General features: G+C 32.5%; 1 protein-coding gene across 1 annotated transcript in view; it reads right to left on the bottom strand.

Moving 5' to 3' along the window:
* The window catches only part of LOC133651412 (angiopoietin-related protein 2-like), a 56557-nt gene that overhangs the window by 11678 nt on the left and 27981 nt on the right, over positions 1-16898 (bottom strand). The window contains exons 2-4 of the mRNA XM_062049358.1: positions 15640-15888; positions 7887-8328; positions 5572-5709 (exon numbers count right to left, since the gene is read on the bottom strand). Of these exons, the coding sequence (XP_061905342.1) occupies positions 5572-5709; positions 7887-8318 (570 nt within the window). The 5' untranslated portion in view covers positions 8319-8328; positions 15640-15888. The remainder of the gene's footprint in view (positions 1-5571; positions 5710-7886; positions 8329-15639; positions 15889-16898) is intronic.

Below are 16898 nucleotides of genomic sequence, written 5' to 3'. Positions count from 1 at the left end.
AAAAGATTGGGGTCACATTGAAATGTCCTTATTTTTGAAGGAAAAGCACTGTACTTTTCAATGAAGATAACTTTAAACTAGTCTTAACTTGAAAGAAATACACTCTATACATTGCTAATGTGCTAAATGACTATTCTAGCTGCAAATGTTTGGTTTTTGGTGCAATATCTACATAGGTGTATAGAGGCCCATTTCCAGCAACTATCACTCCAGTGTTCTAATGGTACAATGTGTTTGCTCATTGGCTCAGAAGGCTAATTGATGATTAGAAAACCCTTGTGCAATCATGTTCACACATCTGAAAACACTTTAGCTCGTTACAGAAGCTACAAAACTGACCTTCCTTTGAGCAGATTGAGTTTCTGGAGCATCACATTTGTGGGGTCAATTAAACGCTCAAAATGGCCAGAAAAAGAGAACTTTCATCTGAAACTCGACAGTCTATTCTTGTTCTGAGAAATGAAGGCTATTCCACAAAATTGTTTGGGTGACCCCAAACTTTTGAACGGTAGTGTATATATATATATATATTAGGGATGTCCGATAATGGCTTTTTGCTGATATCCGATATTCCGATATTGTCCAACTCTTTAATTACCGATACCGATATCAACTGATACCGATATCAACCGATATATGCAGTCGTGGAATTAACACATTATTATGCCTAATTTGGACAACCAGGTATGGTGAAGATAAGGTACTTTTTAAAAAAATAATAAATAAGATAACCAAATTAAAAACACTTTCTTGAATAAAAAAGAAAGTAAAACAATATAAAAACAGTTACATAGAAACTAGTAATTTATGAAAATGAGTAAAATTAAGTGTTAAAGGTTAGTATTATTAGTGGAGCAGCAGCACGCACAATCATGTGTGCTTACGGACTGTACCCCTTGCAGACTGTATTGATATATATTGATATATAATGTAGGAACCAGAATATTGATAACAGAAAGAAATGGGGGGAGGGAGGTTTTTTGGGTTGGTGCACTAATTGTAAGTGTATCTTGTGTTTTTTATGTTGATTTAATAAAAATAAAAAAATAAAAAAAAAATAAAAAAAAACGATACAGATAATAAAAAAACCGATACCAATAATTTCCGATATTACATTTTAACGCATTTATCGGCCGATATTATCGGACATCCCTAATATATATATATATATATATATATATATATATATATATATATATATATATATATATATATATATATATATATATATATATATATATATATATATATTGTAAGTGTATCTTGTGTTTTTTATGTTGATTTAATAAAAATAAAAAAATAAAATTAAAAAAAATAAAACGATACAGATAATAAAAAAACCGATACCAATAATTTCCGATATTACATTTTAACGCATTTATCGGCCGATATTATCGGACATCCCTAATATATATATATATATATATATATATATATATATATATATATATATATATATATATATATATATATATATATATATATATATATATACATATATATAATGTAGGAACCAGAATATATATATATATATATATCTTTTTTTTTTTTTTTTTTTTTTTTTTTTTTTTATTAAATCAACATAAAAAACACAAGATACACTTACAATATATATCAATACAGTCTGCAAGGGATACAGTCCGTAAGCACACATGATTGTGCGTGCTGCTGGTCCACTAATAATACTAACCTTTAACAGTTAATTTGACTCATTTTCATTAATTAATAAGTTTCTATGTAACTGTTTTTATATTGTTTTACTTTCTTTTTTATTCAAGAAAGTGTTTTTAATTTGGTTATCTTATTTTATTATTTTTTTTAAAAAGTACCTTATCTTCACCATACATGGTTGTCCAAATTAGGCATAATAATGTGTTAATTCCACGACTGCATATATCGGTTGATATCGGTATCGGTTGATATCGGTATCGGTAATTAAAGAGTTGGACAATATCGGAATATCGGATATCGGCAAAAAGCCATTATCGGACATCTCTAATATATATATATATATACACTACCGTTCAAAAGTTTGGGGTCACCCAAACAATTTTGTGGAATAGCCTATATATATATATATATATATATATATATATATATATATATATATATATATATATATATATATATATATATATATATATATATATATATATATATATATATATCAGGGATACCAATAATTTCCGATATTATGTAATGTAATTATCGGACATCCCTAATATATATATATATATATATATATATATATATATATATATATATATATATATATATATATATATATATATATATATATTAGGGATGTCCGATAATATCGGCGGATAAATGCGTTAAAATGTAATATCGGAAATTATTGGTATATATATATATATATATATATATATATATATATATATATATATATATATATATATATATATATATATATATATATATATATATATATATATATATATATATTAGGGATGTCCGATAATATCGGCCGATAAATGCGTTAAAATGTAATATCGGAAATTATTGGTATCGTTTTTTTTATTATCTGTATCGTTTTTTTTTTGGTTTTTTTTGTTTGTTTTTTTTAGGGCTGTGAATCTTTGGGTGTCCCACGATTCCATTCAATATCGATTCTTGGGGTCACGATTCGATTCAAAATCGATTTTTTTTCCCGATTCAACGCGATTGGATATTTTCCCGATTCAAAAGGATTGTCTATTGATGGAATACATAGATTTCAGCAGGATCTACCCCAGTCTGCTGACATGCAAGCAGAGTAGTAGATTTTTGTAAAAAGCTTTTATAATTGTAAAGGACAATGTTTTATCAACTGATTTGTTTGAACTATTAAATGAACCAAAAATATGACTTATTTCATCTTTGTGACAATATTGGACACAGTGTGTTGTCAAGCTTATGAGATGCGATGCAAGTGTAAGCCACTGTCACACCATTGTTCTTTTTTATAAATGTCTAATGATAATGTCAATGAGGGATTTTGAATCACTGCTATGTTGAAATTGTAACTAATATTGATACTGTTGTTGATAATATTCATTTTTGTTTCACTACTTTTGGTTTGTTCTGTGTGGTGTTTGTGTCTCCTCTCAATTGCTCTGTTTATTGCACTTCTGAGTGTTGCTGGCTCGGGTTTGCTTTTGGAATTGGATTGCATTGTTATGGTATCGCTGTGTATTGTTTTGTTGGATTGATTAATGGAAAAAATGTTTTGTTTTTTTTTTAAATTAAAAAAAATAAATTAATTAATACATTTTAAAAAATCGATTTAAAAAAAAAGAGAATCGATTCTGAATCGCACAACGTGAGAATCGCGATTCGAATTCGAATCGATTTTTTCCCCACACCCCTCGTTAGCACTGAGGTATTGTGTGGCAGAACCATCGCTGTGATTCGACTACGACCAGTCCAAGATAGTCGGAATCCCCCGATTCAATTGTAAACAAATGGCACAAATGGTCACAGAAGGTGACCAGAATGTTTCAAACTCCTGTTATTTGTTGGAGGCTAAATTGCAAAGTCTTTTAGGAACTGCTTGAAAGGACAGTGTTGTATGTGGGAGACAGGTGGCGTCGCAGACCACCTCCCCTGTTCGGGGATGGTGACCAGAAGGTGACCAGAATGCCATTTGTGAAAAAAAAGGGACTAAACCCACATATGTGTTGGCCCCCCCAGACACATTTTTTTCTCTCAATGTGGCCCCCAGAGTCTGGTTTACGGTGAACTCAGGGGGAGTTTAAGATTTGCTCACCCCAACTCATCGACAGGTTCATTGGGGAACTTTTTTTTAAATTAGAGCAGTATGATGTCATAATTTCTCACATCGGTCCGTTATTTATCGAGGACCCCTCATTTTTATTCCACTGTAATGGTCCTATTTGCACTAGACAACCAGACTCTCTATTTAAGGCTCGGTGGTTATCAACACAAGTTTGACATTATTTTCCATTCATTTCTTTGTGTCATTAACATTTACGATAAAATCAACTGATATCTTCTCTTCAGAGCCACATATTGAAATATGGGATCCGTTACAGTGGTCCCTCGCCACATTGCATTTCAATTATTGCTGCTTCACCACATCGCAGATTTTTTTAAGGACATGTATATATATACAGTATATATATATATGTATATATATACATACATATATACACACATATATATATATATATATACATATATGTATATATATGTATATATATATATATATATATATATATATATATATACATACATATATACACATATATATATGTATATATATATATATATACATATATATATGTGTGTATATATATGTATATGTATATATATATATATATATATATATATAAACATGTATATATATAAGTATATATATATATATATATATATATGTATATATATATATATATATATATATATATATATATATATATATATATATATATATATATATATATATATATATGGGCTTTGCATAGTAGAGTTTTAACTTGCACTTACAGATGTAGATATATATATATATATACAGTATATGTATATATATATATATGTATATGTATATATATATATATGTATATATATATATATATATATATATATATATATATATATATATATATATATATATATATATATATATATATATATATATATATGTGTATATATATGTATATATATGTATATATATATGTATATATAAATATAAATATGGCTTTGCATAGTAGAGTTTTAACTTGCACTTACAGATGTAGCGACCAACTGTAGTTACTGACAGGGGTTTTCTGAAGTGTTCCTGAGCCCATGTGGTGATATCCTTTACACACTGATGTGGCTTTTTGATGCAGTACCGCCTGAGGGATGGAAGGTGCGTAATATCATGGCTTAAGTGTAGTGATTTCTCCGGATTCTCTGAACCTTTTGATGATATTACGGAGAGTAGATGGTGAAATCCCTAAATTCCTTGCAATAGCTGGTTGAGAAATGTTGTTCTTGAACAATTTGCTCAGGCATTTGTTGACAAGGTGGTGACCCTCACCCCCGTCCTTGTTTGTGAATGACTGAGCATTTCATGGAAGCTGCTTTTATACCCAATCATGGCACCCACCTGTTCCCATTTAGCCTGTTCACCTGTGGGATGTTCCAAATAAGTCTTTGATGAGCATTCCTCAACTTTCTCAGTCTTTTTTGCCACTTGTGCCAGCTTTTTTTAAACATGTTGCAGGCATCAAATTCCAAATGAGCTAATATTTGCAAAAAATAACAAAGTTTTCCTGTTTGAACATTAAATATCTTGTCTTTGCAGTCTATTCAATTGAATATAAGTTGAAAAGGATTAGCAAATCATTGTATTCTGTTTTTATTTACCATTTACACAACGTGACAACTTCACTGCTTTTGGAATTATATTTCCTTATTGTACTTGTATGTCTTCTCAGTTGCTTTGTAAATGTATATCCTAGCTGGGATTGGGCTTGCACTATTTTCCTTTTCTTTCTTTTCAGTGTGATTTTAGTAAAAAAAAAAAGATTGTGTAGCTAATATAGTGGCCTGTGTAGTACTCCCTCTCACCTGGTCAGACTGACCGCAGTCTCTGCATTGGCACTGCTTCTCCAGGCGGGCGATCAAATGGCTGTGAGAGCTCATCATGGCCGTCAGGCCTCCATACTTCTTCTCCAGCTCCCTGAAGTTGCTGGACACCTGCAGCGCCTGATGTCGGGCCAGATGCAGCAGACATTAGCAAGCTTTCCTGAACCTCAAAAATGACTGACAGTTTTTGGTAGCCATCCACAAGCTTCTGCTGGAATTTTTGACCACTCCTCTTGACAAAATTGGTGCAGTTCAGCTAAATGTGTTGCTTTTCTGACATGGACTTGTTTCTTCAGCATTGTCCACACATTTAAGTCAGGACTTTGGGAAGGCCATTCTAAAACCTTCATTCTAGCCTGATTTAGCCACTTTTGAGGTGTGTTTGGGGTCATTGTCCTGTTGGAACACCCAACTGTGCCCAAGACTCAACCTCCGGGCTGATGATTTTAGCTTGTCCTGAAGAATTTGGAGGTAATCCTCCTTTTTCATTGTCCCATTTACTCTCTGTAAAGCACCAGTTCTATTGGCAGCAAAACAGGCCCAGAGCAAAATAGTACCACCACCATGCTTGACAGTAGGCATGGTGTTCCTGGGATTAAAGGCCTCACCTTTTCTCCTCCAAACATATTGCTGGGTGTTGTGGCCAAACAGCTCCATTTTTGTTTCATCTGACCACAGAACTTTCCTCCAGAAGGTCTTATCTTTGTCCACGTGATGTCAGATGAAACAAAAATGGAGCTGTTTGGCCACAATACCCAACAATATGTTTGGAGGAGAAAAGGTGAGGCCTTTAATCCCAGGGACATCATGCCTACCATCAAGCATGGTGGTGGTAGTATTATGCTCTGGGCCTGTTTTGCTGCCAATGGAACTGGGTTGATTTTCAAGGCAAAAACTGATTTTCAAGGTAAAAACTGATTTCAAGGTAAAAGTTGATTTTCAAGGTAAAAGTTGATTTTCAAGGTAAAAGTTGATTTTCAAGGCAAAAACTGATTTTCAAGGTAAAAGTTGATTTCCTAGGCAAAAACTGATTTTCAAGGTAAGAACTGATTTTCAAGGTAAAAGTTGATTTTCAAGGCAAAAACTGATTTTGAATGTAAAAGTTGATTTTCAAGGTAAAAACTGATTTTGAAGGTAAAAGTTGATTTTCAAGGTAAAAGTTGATTTTCAAGGTAAAATCTGATTTTCAAGGCAAAAACTGATTTTCAAGGCAAAAACTGATTTTCAAGGTAAAAACTGATTTCAAGGTAAAAGTTGATTTTCAAGGTAAAAGTTGATTTTCAAGGCAAAAACTGATTTTCAAGGTAAAAGTTGATTTTCAAGGTAAAAACAGATTTACAAGGTAAAAACTGATTTTCAAGGTAAAAGTTGATTTTCAAGGTAAAAGTTGATTTTCAAGGCAAAAACCGATTTTCAAGGTAAAAACTGATTTTGAAGGTAAAAACTGATTTTCAAGGTAAAAACTGATATTCAAAGTAAAAGTTGATTTTCAAGGTAAAAACTGATTTTCAAGGTAAAAGTTGATTTTCAAGGTAAAAACGGATTTTCAAGGTAAAAACTGATTTTCAAAGTAAAAGTTGATTTTCAAGGTAAAAACTGATTTTAAAGGTAAAAGTTGATTTTTAAGGTAAAAACTGATTTTCAAGGTAAAAGTTTATTTTCAAGGTAAAAACTGATTTTCAAGGCAAAAACTGATTTTCAAGAGAGTAAATGGGACAATGAAAAAGGAGGATTACCTCAAAATTCTTCAGGACAAGCTAAAATCATCAGCCCGGTCTTGGGCGCAGTTGGGTGTTCCAACAGGACAATGACCCCAAACACACCTCAAAAGTGGTAAAGGAATGGCTAAATCAGGCTAGAATGAAGGTTTTAGAATGGCCTTCCCAAAGTCCTGACTTAAACGTGTGGACAATGCTGAAGAAACAAGTCCATGTCAGAAAACCAAACAAATTGAGCTGAACTGCACCAATTTTGTCAAGAGGAGTGGTCAAAAATTCCAGCAGAAGCTTGTGGATGGCTACCAAAAGCACCTTATTGCAGGTAAACTTGCCAAGGGACATGTAAGCAGATATTAACATTGCTGTATGTATACTTTTGACCCTCACATTTTCAGTAGAGCCATAATAAATTCATAAAAGAAGCAAACTTCATGAATGTTTTTTGTGAGCAACAAGTATGTGCTCCAATCACAACATCACTAAGAAATAAGAGTTGTAGAAATGATTGTAAACTCCAGACCGCCATGACAAGATGTTCTTTACAAGTGTATGTAGACTTATGACCATGAGTGTACATACATGCGTTGTGGCGTTCAGCAGGAGGTTCTCCACCCTGCGCTGCTCCAAAGCGTGGTCTTTCTTGTGTAAGACCTCCATCAGCAGCTGGCCGTAGAGCTGAGCGATGCGGGAGTTCATGCTGCTGCTCTCCTTGCGCAGGGCTCTCACCTCCATGGCCAAGCTACCTTCCTGCTGCAGCAAGACCTGCAGGCTCTCCAGCTGCTCCTGCTGCCGTCTGAGCTCCGCCTGCAGAGTAGCCACCTCCGACTGGTTGGCGGCCGCCTTTGTTTCCAAGCATAATGCCCCCGATAGTTTTTGCTGGGGCACGATGAAGGTGTAGGAGCAGCGGCTGCCTTTGCCCTCTGCGGTACTTGAGGGATGTTTGTCTTTGAACTCGCCTTTGGAGCCCACCATTAACGTCAGAAGAAGAATCACAGCTGGAGTGTGCTCCATCTTTGGAAGACTGGCAGAAAGACAACAAAACAACATTAGACTTCCAGCTTTTCCGGGACATTTTTACCATTCAAAATGAATTGACCATTTTTCAAACTTCCACCATTTCCAAATTTTTCAACCTATTCAAACCATTCCACCTTCAACACATTCCACCATTCAGGAAATTCAAACTATCATTTTTCCAAGTTAAAAAAATTCCAGGATTTTCCAGAATTCCTGCTTTTCCAAAGCCCTATTTACACCCTTTTTTCTGGCGACTACTCCTTCCACATTTTTCAACGCATTTCAACCGTTCCACCATCCAAACATTCCTCCTAATCAGGACAAAAAAACGAAGTAATTCTTTGAACTGGAAAAATTTCCAGTTTTCCCAAAATTCCAGGAATGCCTTAATACCATTTATCAATCAAAAATGTTACTACTTCAACATTTCTCGACCGATTTTAAAAATTCCAACACCGACCAATTTAGAATATTCAAGATTTTTACCATTTTCAAAAAAATTCCTGATTTCCCCGAAATTCCCAAATTTTGGGGAAATTTCCATTGAAATCAATGGGACATTCTTCAAAGTTCCAAAATTCCCACATTTTTCACCCGATTTAAACCCTTCCAACATCAAACTGTTCAGCCTGTTCAGACATTGCGGGCTTTCCCTTGACAAATTCCAAAAACTCCCAGATTTCCCAGAATTCCAGGTGTTCCGGGACATTTTCCCCATTCAAAATTAATTGGCCATTTTTCAAACTTCCACCATGTCCACATTTTTCAACCGATTCAAACCATTACATCTTCAACACATTTCACCATCCTGGAAATTCAAAATATCATTTTTACAAGTTCAAAAAAATTCCAGGATTTTCCAGAATTCCTGCTTTTCCAAAGCCCTATTTACACCCTTTTTTCTGGCGACTACTCCTTCCACATTTTCCAACGCATTTCAACCGTTCCACCGTCAAAACATTCCTCTTAATCAGGACAAAAAAAAGAAGTTATTTTCGAACTGGAAAAATTCCCGGTTTTCCCAAAATTCCAGGAATTCCTTAATACCATTTCTCAATTAAAAATGTTACTACTTCAACATTTCTCGACCGATTAGAAAAATTCCAACACAAACCAATTCAACTCATTCAGACTATTAAAGATTTTTACTATTTTCCAAAAAATTCCCGATTTTCCCGAAATTCCCAAATTTGGGGTAAATTACCATTGAAATCAATGGGACATTCTTCAAAGTTCCACAATTACCATATTTTTCACCCGATTTAAACCATTCCAACTTCAAACTGTTCAGTTTATTCAGGAATCGCGGGCTTTCCCTTGACAAATTCCAAAAACTCCCAGATTTCCCAGAATTCCAGGTGTTCCGGGGACATTTTTCCCCATTCAAAATGAATTGGCCATTTTTCAAACTTCCACCATGTCCATATTTTTCAACCGATTCAAACCATTCCACCTTCAACACATTTCACCATCCTGGAAATTCAAAATATCATTTTTACAAGTTCAAAAAAATTCCAGGATTTTCCAGAATTCCTGCTTTTCCAAAGCCCTATTTACACCCTTTTTTCTGGCGACTACTCCTTCCACATTTTCCAACGCATTTCAACCGTTCCACCGTCAAAACATTCCTCTTAATCAGGACAAAAAAACGAAGTAATTCTTTGAACTGGAAAAATTTCCAGTTTTCCCAAAATTCCAGGAATGCCTTAATACCATTTATCAATTAAAAATGTTACTGCTTCAACATTTCTCGACCAATTTGAAAAATTCCAACACCAACCAATTCAACTCATTTAGAATATTCAAGATTTTTACCATTTTCCAAAAAATTCCTGCTTTTTCCGAAATTCCCAAATTTGGGGGAAATTACCATTGAAATCAATGGGACATTCTTCAAAGTTCCACAATTACCATATTTTTCACCCGATTCAAACCGTTCCAACTTCAAACTGTTCAGCTTATTCAGGAATCGCGGGCTTTCCCTTGACAAATTTCAAAAATTCCCAGATTTCCCAGAATTCCAGGTGTTCCGGGGACATTTTTCCCCATTCAAAATGAATTGGCCATTTTTCAAACTTCCACCATGTCCACATTTTTCAACCGATTCAAACCATTACATCTTCAACACATTTCACCATCCTGGAAATTCAAACTATTATTTTTCCAAGTTCAAAAAAATTCCAGGGTTTTCCAGAATTCCTGCTTTTCCAAAGCCCTATTCCCCCCCTTTTTTCTGGCGACTACTCCTTCCACATTTTCCAACGCATTTCAACCGTTCCACCGTCCAAACATTCCTCTTAATCAGGACCAAAAAACTAAGTATTTTTTAACTGGAAAAATTCCCGGTTTTCCCAAAATTCCAGGAATTCCTTAATACCATTTCTCAATTAAAAATATTACTACTTCAACATTTCTCGACCGATTAGAAAAATTCCAACACCAACCAATTAAACTAATTCAGACTATTCAAGATGTTTACCATTTTCCAAAAAATTCCCGCTTTTCCCGATATTCCCAAATTTTGGGGAAATTACCATTGAAATCAATGGGACATTCTTCAAAGTTCCAAAATTACCACATTTTTCACCCGATTCAAACCCTTCCAACTTCAAACTGTTCAGCTTATTCAGGAATCGCGGGCTTTCCCTTGACAAATTTCAAAAATTCCCAGATTTCCCAGAATTCCAGGTGTTCCGGGACATTTTTCCCATTCGAAATGAATTGGCCATTTTTCAAACTTCCACCATTTCCACATTTTTCAACCGATTCAAACCATTCCACCATTCTGGAAATTTAAACTACCCTTTTTTCAAGTTCAAAACAATTCCAGGATTTTCCAGAATTCCTGCTTTTCCAAAGCCCTATTTCCACCCTTTTTTCTGGCGACTACTCCTTCCACATTTTTCAACCCACTTCAACCATTCCACCGTCCAAACAAGTTATTTTTCGAACTGGAAAAATTCCCGGTTTTCCCAAAATTCCAGGAATTCCTTAATACCATTTCTCAATTAAAAATGTTACTACTTCAACATTTCTCGACCGATTTGAAAAATTCCAACACCAACCAATTCAACTCATTCAGACTAAAAAATGTCCTGCTTTTCCCGAAATACCCATATTTTGGGGGAAATTTCCATTGAAATCAATATTCATTCTTCAAAGTTCCACAATTCCCACATTTTTCACCCGATTCAAACCGTTCCAACTTCAAACCGTTCAGCTTGTTCAGAAATTGCGGGCTTTCCCTTTACAAATTCCAAAAAATCCCAGATTTTGTGTTCCGGGACATTGTTGCCATTCAAAAAGAATTGGCCATTTTTTAAACTTCCACCATTTCCAACCGATTCAAACCATTCCACCTTCAACACATTCCACCATTCTGGAAATTGAAATACAAATTCCCGCTTTTCCCGAAATTCCCAAATTGTTTGGAAATTCCCATTGAAATCAATGGTACATTCTTCAAAGTTCCACCACAATTACCACCTTTTTCATCTGATTCAAACCATTCCAACTTCAAAATATTCAGCCTGTTTGGGAATTGTGTGCTCTACTTCAACAATTTTTTTTAAATTCCAGCATTTCAGTTCAATGTCAGCATTGAAGCATTCACACGCAATTATTTCAGGAATTGCCTCATCTGGTTTATCAATGTTTTTTTTGTTTGTTTTTTTATATTAATCAATCCGACAAAACAATACACAACAATACCAAAAATAATGCAATTCCAATTCCAAAACCAAACCCGACCCAGCAAGATTCAGAAAAGCAATCAACAGAGCAATTGAGAGGATAAACACAAACATGACACAAAACAATTAAAAAGTAGTCAAACAAAAATGAATATTATCAACAACAGTATCAATATTAATAACAATTCCAACATAGCAGTGATTAAAAATCCCTCATTGACATTATCATCACAGCCATTTATAAAAGATAAAAACATTTAAAAAAATGTTTTTGTATCACATCTCATCAGTTTGACAACACACTGTGTCAATTTGTTTCCACACAGATAAAATAAGTAATCTTTTTGGTTCATTTAATAGTTAAAATAAATTTAAATAATGGCTCCCATATTCCAATATATGACTCATTATTATCTCAACTAAATGCAGTTTATCAATGTTTTTCATCGGCCAATGAGACACAAATAATTGTGCCCCAATTCTGCTCAGCGACAACATTTTTTTTTTTTTTTGTAATGAATTAGGGACCATTTTGGAAGATTTAAAAAAAAGTACACACTGGCTGACTGCTGACCACCTGTTTTCCTCGCCAAGTGACAAACAAACACAATTTGCCCAGACCGACCCACAAGGGAGGAGCTAACGTCAACACCAGGCGGGCAGAATCAACACAACCCGACCTGGTTCTCGCATTTGGACCCACCGAGACAACGCCGTAAAAAAACAATCCCAATTTGGCACCCCTGTTTACAAACACAACATGGTGGACCAAAGAAACAAGCTGTTCTAGATGTTTTGAGGATTATTTTGGATCAAATAATAACAAAATTACCATTTTATGGTAAAAAAAAAAAGAAAATCAAACTGGCCACTGGTTTTTTTAATTAAAGAAAATAGTTTTTGTACTCACAAATGTTATTTTTTTTCAAAGAAAATTGTGTTTTAACTTGCAAATCTTTTTTTATTAAAAAAAATGTTTTCATACGCAATCGTTTTTTTTTCAAAGAAAATTGTTTTTTTAATTGCGAGTCTTTTTTTTTTATTAAAGACATTTTTTTTTTACTTGCAGAAAATGTTTTTTAATTAAAGAACATTGTTTTTATACTCACAAATCATTTTTTATTCAAAGAAAATTGTGTTTTAACTTGCAAATATTTTAATAAAAAAAAATGTGTTCACACTCAATCGTTTTTTTTCAAAGAATATTTTTTTCTTTTTATTAAAGAAAATTGTTTTTTTTTATGCAGAAAGGTTTTTTAATCAAAGAAAATGGTTTGTTTTACCTGCAACTCTTCTTTTCTTATTAAACAAAAATTGTGTTTTTGCTTACAGAAAAGGTTTTTTAATTAAAGAAAATAGTTTTTATACTCACAAATAATTTTTTTTCAAAGAAAATTGTGTTTTAACTTGCAAATCTTGTTTTAATTAAAGAAAATGTTTTCATACTCAAACGTTTTTTTTCAAAGAAAATTGTTTTTTTTAATTGCGAGTATTTTTTTAAAATTAAAGACAATTGTTTTTTCACTTGCAGAAAAGTTTTTTTAATGAAAGAAAATTGTTTGTTTTACTTGCGAATCTTTTTTTTAATTAAAGAAAAATTGTGTTTTTACTTGCAGAAAAGTTTTTTTAATTGAAGAAAATAGTTTTTGTACTCACAAATGTTATTTTTTTTCAAAGAAAATTGTGTTTTAACTTGCAAATCTTTTTTTATTAAAAAAAAGGTTTCATACGCAATCGTTTTTTTTTTCAAAGAAAATAGTTTTTTTAAAATTGCGAGTCTTTTTTTTAAATTAAAGACATTTTTTTTAACTTGCAGAAAATGTTTTTTAATTAAAGAACATTGTTTTTATACTCGCAAATCATTTTTTATTCAAAGAAAATTGTGTTTTAACTTGCAAATATTTTAATTAAAAAAAATGTGTTCACACTCAATGGTTTTTTTTCAAATAATTTTTTTTTCTTTTTATTAAAGAAAATTGTTTTTTTTTATGCAGAAAAGGTTTTTTAATTAAAGAAAATTGTTTGTTTTACCTGCGACTCTTCTTTTTTTATTAAACAAAAATTGTGTTTTTGCTTGCAGAAAATGTTTTTTAATTAAAGAAAATAGTTTTTATACTCACAAATAATTTTTTTCAAAGAAAATTGTGTTTTAACTTGCAAATCTTTTTTTAATTAAAAAAAATGTTTTCATACTCAAACGTTTTTTAATTGCGAGTATTTTTTATTTATTAAAGACAATTGTTTTTTCACTTGCAGAAAAGTTTTTTTAATTTAATTTAATTTCAAAATGAATTGGCCATTTTTCAAACTTCCACCATTTCCACATTTTTCAACCGGTTCAAACCATTCCACCTTCAACACATTCCACCATCCTGGACATTCAAACTATTATTTTTCCAAGTTCAAGAAAATTCCAGGAATTCCCTTTTTTTCCAAACCCTTTTTTCTGACGACTACTCCTTCCACATTTTTCAACACATTTCAACCATTCCACCGTCCAAACATGCCTCCTGATCAGGACAAAAAAATTCCCAATTTTCCTAAAATTCCAGGAATTCCTTAATACCATTTCTCAATCAAAAATGTTACTACTTCAGCATTTCTCGACCGATTTGAAAAATTCCAACACAAACCAATTGAACTCATTCAAACTATTCAAGATTTTTTTTACCATTTTCCCAAAAATTCCCGCTTTTCCCGAAATTCCCAAATTTTGGGGACATTCCCATTGAAATCAATGGGATATTCTTCAAAGTTCCCCAACCCCCACATTTTTCACCCGATTCAAACCATTCCAACTTCAAAATATTCAGCCTGTCTGGGAATTGTGTGCTCTACTTCAACAATTAAAAAAAAAAATTCCAGGATTTCAGTTCAACGTCAGCATTGAAGCATTCACACGCAATTCCTTCAGGAATTGCCTCATCTAGTTTATCAATGTTTTTTTAATTTTTATTAATTAATCCGACAAAAAAATACACAACAATACCAAAAATAATGCAATTCCAATTCCTAAACCAAACCCGACCCAGCAACATTCAGAATAGCAATCAACAGAGCAATTGAGAGGCAGTACTAACTGAATTCACAATTTATAAAGCATATTTCTGACATGAATGCTCATTAGTATTCATTATATAATACAACCTGCCTGTATACTACATGTATAAATGTCTTTTTTTTACTTATACTTTCTAAATGACTTAACAAACCACTGAGAATTCCTCAATATAATGTAGAAATGTTGATGCAATCATTTTAAAGTATAAAAATGCAACTATTAATCTTTTTATGGATTAAATTGTTAATACAGTAATGAGTAAAATATTTATAACAGTTTATAAACTGCATACCTAAGAGTATTTAATGTCAGAAATATATAAACTTTGAATTCAGCAGTTACTATTGCTTATCAGTATGTCTTTATATAATAGGAATTAATTAATAATATACTTAAATACTTTCCATGTGTATGTTTTAATATATAAAAAAATATGCAGCTAAAATTTTAAAAAATATCACAAATTAGTATGAAAACAAGTTTTAAGCACAACAATCTAAGTCTTTCTAAAATTATGTTTATCATATATTAGTATCATAAATGAAACAATAGGACAACTTACCGCGGTTGCTTCTTGCTGTTATGAGCGTTCTTCCTTTTTATGACCCAGAGTACAACTCTTCTCTCCCGGGATGCAAAGCTGTGTAGAACTGATAACCGGAGAGTTCTCACACCGACCAGAAAGTTCTCCCCCAATTCCTTGACATGCTCTGCAAATCCCAGGGAAATTATTTAGAAACTTGGGAAGTTTTGCCAGCAGCTCATCCAACCCTCCCTGTGTCCGGGTGGTGGTGGTCGTCTCTCAAAGGATCTTGGAAGAGGGAGAGCAATGATTATAAAGTGTCCTGGTGACAACACCTCCCAGTTGCAAGCTCGCTGGAAGAATCCTGGGATGTCTCCTCCCATTAGACAACATAACCCAGGGGTCGGCAACCAAAAACGTTGAAAGAGCCATATTGGACCAAAAATACAAACAGCTAATCAGTCTGAGCCACAAAAAAATAAAAGTCTTATATAAGTCTTATAATGAAGGCAACACATGATGTAAGTATCTATATTAGCTATATTAGCCTACTATCAAAATGGCTTTAAAAGTCTTATATAAGTGTTATAATGAAGACAACACATGATGTAAGTGTCTATATTAGCCTACTATCAAAATGGATTTAAAAGTCTTATATAAGTGTTATAATGAAGACAACACATGATGTAATTGTCTATATTAGCTATATTAGCCTACTATCAAAATGACTTTAAAAGTCTTATATAAGTGTTATAATGAAGGCAACACATGATGTAAGTGTCTATATTAGCTATATTAGCCTACTATCAAAATGGCTTTAAAAGTCTTATAAAAGTGTTATAATGAAGACAACACATGATGTAAGTGTCCATATTAGCTATATTAGCCTACTATCAAAATGACTTTAAAAGTCTTATAAAAGTGTTATAATGAAGACAACACATGATGTAAGTGTCTATATTAGCTATATTAGCCTACTATCAAAATGACTTTAAAAGTCTTATAAAAGTGTTATAATGAAGACAACACATTATGAAAGTGTCTATATTAGCCTACTATCAAAATGACTTTAAAAGTCTTATATAAGTGTTATAATGAAGACAACACATGATATAAGTGTCTATATTAGCTATATTAGCCTACTATCAAAATGACTTTAAAAGACTTATATAAGTGTTATAATGAAGGCAACACATGATGTAAGTGTCTATATTAGTTATATTAGCCTACTATCAAAATGACTTTAAAAGTCTTATATAAGTGTTATAATGAAGGCAATACATGATGTAAGTGTCTAT

This window comes from Entelurus aequoreus, linkage group LG06 (assembly GCF_033978785.1).
Source record: "Entelurus aequoreus isolate RoL-2023_Sb linkage group LG06, RoL_Eaeq_v1.1, whole genome shotgun sequence".
Lineage (NCBI taxonomy): Eukaryota > Metazoa > Chordata > Actinopteri > Syngnathiformes > Syngnathidae > Entelurus > Entelurus aequoreus.
Note: the sequence above shows the minus strand (reverse complement) of the source record. Positions and strands in the feature narration are given on the sequence as shown.